Here is a 5,202-nt window from a genome sequence, read left to right on the forward strand (position 1 = left end):
ATCTCTCCTAATAATAATCCCTTACCATGAGTACCAACTGGCTCCTTCACGCGACCACGACGCCCGCATTTTGACCACACTTCTACAGGCTGACACACAAACATTGTTCCATCCGCTTTAGCTTAATGTACGAACAAATACATAAAAAGTTTCAATCAATCAATTCTACTTTTCCCTCACCTTGAACCATTTCACATCTTCTGGGTTGTGGAACATATATCTGACTGAAGCTTTCATTTTTGATACTCTCTGAGGATACCTGAACCAAACCATATTTTGAACAGCTTAGAATTACAGCAATTTTTTGATATCTCAGTTCTATGTCAGAACATTAGTATCTATGCAAACTAGCATATGTGATTGTACTTGGAAAGAAGAAGGTGATAACTTTACCCAGTTAATATTATCTTCTTTAAAATTATTTTGTTGGGTTCAATGCTTTTCAAGGAACCAAGGGCAGCAACGGCAGGAGCACCTGACCCTTCAGAAATTTTCAGAACTACCAAAGGAAGTGGTGGGAAAGATATTGGGCCGTATATAGAAGCCAACGAGAAACCCCCAGGATGCAAGAATCTCTCCATCTTGTGCTTGTCCGAGCTAAAATTGTCGGTTGAAAATACCGGCCTAGAAATTTCCCCAGACCAATATTATTAAAGATTGCAAGCAAGAAAAGCTACTGCACCAGATAAAGCAGAGAAATAATTTGCTACCTTGCAATAAATTGACGGAATCCGACATGGAACACAAGCTCTTCTTTTGTTTTAAGAGGAGCTTCATAACCATCATACTTCTTTACGCTGCAAAGCATAGACAAAGGTGATGAGAAGATAGATGGCACCCAAGATCTCAACAAACAGATATCTAATGATTACCTAAAATGCAGAACCGACATCTTGGATTCATGCTGCAAAAGCCCAAATCCTATAATGGGTTTCGTCGTGTTCACAAGCGAGGATAGTTTAGAGGCGGCAACAAGAGGCACTTCTTTAATATGCATCCGTACATATGACCCAGTTGGTACACAATCATCTCTGTCTTCTTCCATCTTCAGGGCTTGCTTGAGCACAAGCTTTTGAGTCCTGGCGACGTTATCAAAAGCAAAAATTCGGGCATAGTCCTGAGGTAAAGACTCCTGCATATGCCAACAAGAAAAAATTAGCAACAAGTTTAATAAAAATAATGAACTTCACATCAAGATCAGTGTTGTTACATTTGGATCCCACGTGGAGGTTCTGAAGGATTTGAGACCCCTGTACTTTGCAAAACGTCTTCTAGCAGGAACATCAATAGGAGTCTCTACTTCATCTGGAAATTCTGACAAAACATAACAGAAATTTTTTATTCACTTTGTGCAATCTCAATGAGCAAAATACAGAAGCGAAAAAATCAATAAGCACAAAAGAGATTCAGACACTCTACAAGGACTCATTTGAATATGAGCATATATCTAGAACTGATATAGCAAATAACTCCACAGAGGAAATAAACACCAACCCTCGTCCTCAGCATGTGCCTCTTTGATTTTCTTGATTTCCTCCTTAATTTGCTCCTCTGTCAAGTCTTCATCGTCCTGTTAATGAGCAGATTGGCTTAAAACTTTACCAAGATACTCAGATGATAATAAAAATACTGTTTCATAAGTCACAAAAGTAAGAGAATTATGTTTACCATCATTTCAGAGTCGTTCTGAGTTGCACTATCAAAATCGCGCACGTTCAGTGATTTTTCATCATCCTCAAAGTCTTGGTCATACCTTCGTTCTTGATTGGAATCCTCTCCTCTATCCAAGACCATACCGTTATCATTGGAATGGCCATCACCAGAATCCTCTTCATCTGTGTCATCCACAATCCAAGCAGCCTGCAAACCAAATCATAACAACCAACATAAGAGGGGCTTAAATTATATCATATCTTTTGGAGAAATTGCACCAGAGGGAAGAATAGTTAAAAAAGAGGGGTACGAATATCATGTTAAAAAATCATCCAGAAACCTGATATTCTGAAGTCCCTCGCGGCAAATTCCTCTTCTTTAGCTTCCCCTGTTTCTGATTTTTGTCAGCCTCAGCCATTTCTTCCTCTGTTGGCCATGTCTACGCAATGGAAGAATTACACAACAAGTGACTTTCCAGAACAGATAACAAGACAAGCCAGCTGCCCGCTTCTTTAGTAAGAGAACTAATCAGACTTACCTGTTCCCCTGCTAAAGGATCTGGAGTGTTTTCAACTATTAAAGGCTCTTGTTTTATGGGATCAGGAACCAGAGACTTCAATACCTGCTCAAATTAAACACAGGTACAAAAGAATAAACTGAGTTTACAGAGGGAAGGCCGTGAAGATAGCATCATGAAAGCACATTAACATCTTATTTCTCAACTGAGAAAGTAATCGTATCATGATTACAGAAACCATATAAGCTGTTTGTCTATAGCTTTGTTTGAAGGATGTTGTTCTAGCACTAAATTCAAAGTATCTTTTATAATATAATATAGAAGTTTGTCAATATGTCAGAGGAAATATCATATCTACCTCTTCATCATGTGAAGCATCCAACTCCATGGAATTCTGATTCTTCCTTTCATTCAAGGGAATTGGATCCTTCAGCACTTCAATTTTTGAGAATTGAAAATCGCCAACGCCAGAAACATGGACCTAATTTAATATAAATAAATAAAAAATTAATAAGGCATGATAGAGAGAGTAGAATGGCTTGATGAGAACAGAATGGCTTGATTACCAGCTGATTTACAGAAATTTTGCGAGCACGCAAGTAACCAGAGAGAAGTAGAGTGCACATTCCTGAGCTTTCATCATCCACCACCATCCCAACCTAAATGCACCATTGAAAGTTACAACTTCTTTTCTATGAAACCTTTTTCACATATTCAAAATAGATGTTATGAATATAAGCATAAGGCAAACGCCTTCTGAGCCACAACATATGGTCGTTGACTTCGCCAGTGAGGTACAGCAAGCCTTTGTGCCTTGAATAACCACATAAACTGCAAACATTCCCAGAAATATGGATTTTCAACTAATTAAGGACATTAAAACTATTGAAAACAACTCAGTAAGATAATATAAGAAATCAGTCATGGAAATTTACCTTATGCAACTCATCTCTGGTATCTGCTGGATAAAACTTACAATCCTCAGGAAATTCAGAAGCAATTTGAGAGGCACATATCTTTTTCATCTCATTTTTCTTTTTCAAATCAATGGGTAAATCCTGCAATCATGCAAAACGACCATGAGAAGCTCAACGACAAGCAAAGTTTGAGAGCTGGTGGCTATGAAAATATAGAGCAGGAAGAACATACACGAATCAACACAGTGGTACTTGGTAGACCAATTGATCTAAGCACAGAAAGACGCTGACTTCCGAAAGAATCTATGAAGTTAGATTTATTCTCTTCCCATGGAGAGCTTGCAGATGCTACAAAAGCCATCAAATCAGCAACCTATTACCAGTAAAAAAAACAGTAAGCACCTATGAAAAACTCTGCTCACAGAAAGAACAAACAAATCAGCAATAATGCACATGCCTTGGCCATTTCCATACTTGTCAAAAGATCCCCATAAGGCGCCTTTAACACCTGTGATACATATTCACAGCATTGATCACACAAGGAATTAGTCTTCAGCAGTCAATTCAATACATATAAACCAAACTTAGTATACCACCAACCATCAGAAATGGAATACACATACAGTTGCTCGTAGCTTATACTCAGAAGATGCAACTGTTGAAGAAGCAATTCCAGAACCATCAGAAGCTAGTAACTTTAAAACATCTTCACCAAGTGAATTCAATTCAACAGAAGCAGAGAGGGGAAACAAGACCTATCAGCATTAGAAAACACAAAACATAAGGGTTAATTCCAAACAAACACACGTAAAACCGACGGCAACAAAAAATGTAAAACACTCACGATAACACGAGGAGCACTGTTTAATCCCCCAGATGCTCTCTTCTCCTTCAAAACTGCAGCTCTTTTCTGATCTCGAAGCATCTTGCCACGCTGAACACGAGCAGCTCTAGCACCTTTAACATAGCTACTATCCGATTTCCCAATCCTGCCACCATCTGATTCCATAAAAACGGATCAATTTTGGGAGAGTTACTCAATCTCTGAAGATTAAAGGAGGCGTAAACGTTGAGGATACCTTGGAGTGAGGTTCTGTGGAGGTTGCGAGAAGATTTAGAGGAGAATCTAGTCTTGTGAGCTTTGTTAACTTGAACTCGAGAGCGTCCCATGGCTTCTTGCTGGATTTGGTGTGACTGTCTGCACAACGAGAGAGGAGTGCGGCTTTGAGGTTTAAAAGTTTAAACCCTAATGTCAATTTTTCAGTTTCTTTTCTTCCACGGGGTTTTGTGAAGAAGACGAAGGAATACTGATACGATCGTTGGTTAAAAGAAGATGGGCCTGATGGGCCTGTACATATTTATCACTTCTATTCACATATCTAGCCCATTACGTTTGATATATATAAGAAAGAAGAAACTCAATTGTCTAAGAAGAGCATCTCTAATAGTTCTTACCAATATTTATAATTTAAATTTTAGAAAACTTATTAGGAGTTCTTAATTTTTACCTTCTCAGATACTAGAGAATCTCATTAGGGGCTCTTAAAAATCAGATTTCTGTAAATTTATGTTTTAAGTGTTTTGGTTCTTAGAAACTTGATCAAATTTTGCAGATGGAGAAAAAGAAGATATGGAGAGCAGTCTTGGTTGTGGAGTTGATGTAAATAATGTTTTGTACTAGTTTATGTGATATATTGAAAAATATTTGTATATACATTTTTGGAGACATTTAGCAAATAAATTCAAGAGTTGGAACTTATTTACAAGCATGTCAATGGCATTAATTATTATGAAGCATGCTAAGAGATTAGATGTTTTGTTGATTTTTGACATTAATGATCTGGTTGTTTAATGCATGCTTTGATATGTAGTAGCTAGTGAGAGCTAGACCTAAGAAGTATCTTGGTTTGATTGTTATTGTCATGAGAATGGATTAACATGTATTAGAAGATCATTGTCTAGAGATAGTTCATTGTTGATTGAGGTTTGTTGGCCAATTTAGATAGTCATAGCTTGAGTCCATCCCATGAATCCATCCTTAAGACCTTTCTTTGTTTATTGATTTCCCTGTTTTAAATCCTGTTAATTGATTGTTGCTTGCTCTGTTTCAATATT

At 37.5% G+C, this 5,202-nt stretch overlaps 1 protein-coding gene across 1 annotated transcript in view; it reads right to left on the reverse strand.

Moving 5' to 3' along the window:
- Positions 1 to 4,362, reverse strand: part of LOC104743833 (pre-rRNA-processing protein TSR1 homolog) — a 6,497-nt gene extending 2,135 nt beyond the window's left edge. The window contains exons 1-19 of the mRNA XM_010464876.2: positions 4,167 to 4,362; positions 3,932 to 4,086; positions 3,711 to 3,842; positions 3,545 to 3,595; positions 3,320 to 3,460; positions 3,106 to 3,228; positions 2,924 to 3,001; positions 2,737 to 2,829; positions 2,529 to 2,651; positions 2,192 to 2,275; positions 1,994 to 2,092; positions 1,669 to 1,860; positions 1,495 to 1,570; positions 1,211 to 1,314; positions 873 to 1,132; positions 711 to 797; positions 394 to 624; positions 181 to 259; positions 1 to 89 (exon numbers count right to left, since the gene is read on the reverse strand). Of these exons, the coding sequence (XP_010463178.2) occupies positions 1 to 89; positions 181 to 259; positions 394 to 624; positions 711 to 797; positions 873 to 1,132; positions 1,211 to 1,314; positions 1,495 to 1,570; positions 1,669 to 1,860; positions 1,994 to 2,092; positions 2,192 to 2,275; positions 2,529 to 2,651; positions 2,737 to 2,829; positions 2,924 to 3,001; positions 3,106 to 3,228; positions 3,320 to 3,460; positions 3,545 to 3,595; positions 3,711 to 3,842; positions 3,932 to 4,086; positions 4,167 to 4,257 (2,288 nt within the window). The 5' untranslated portion in view covers positions 4,258 to 4,362. The remainder of the gene's footprint in view (positions 90 to 180; positions 260 to 393; positions 625 to 710; positions 798 to 872; positions 1,133 to 1,210; positions 1,315 to 1,494; positions 1,571 to 1,668; positions 1,861 to 1,993; positions 2,093 to 2,191; positions 2,276 to 2,528; positions 2,652 to 2,736; positions 2,830 to 2,923; positions 3,002 to 3,105; positions 3,229 to 3,319; positions 3,461 to 3,544; positions 3,596 to 3,710; positions 3,843 to 3,931; positions 4,087 to 4,166) is intronic.

This window comes from Camelina sativa, chromosome 14, assembly GCF_000633955.1.
Source record: "Camelina sativa cultivar DH55 chromosome 14, Cs, whole genome shotgun sequence".
Classification (NCBI taxonomy): domain Eukaryota; kingdom Viridiplantae; phylum Streptophyta; class Magnoliopsida; order Brassicales; family Brassicaceae; genus Camelina; species Camelina sativa.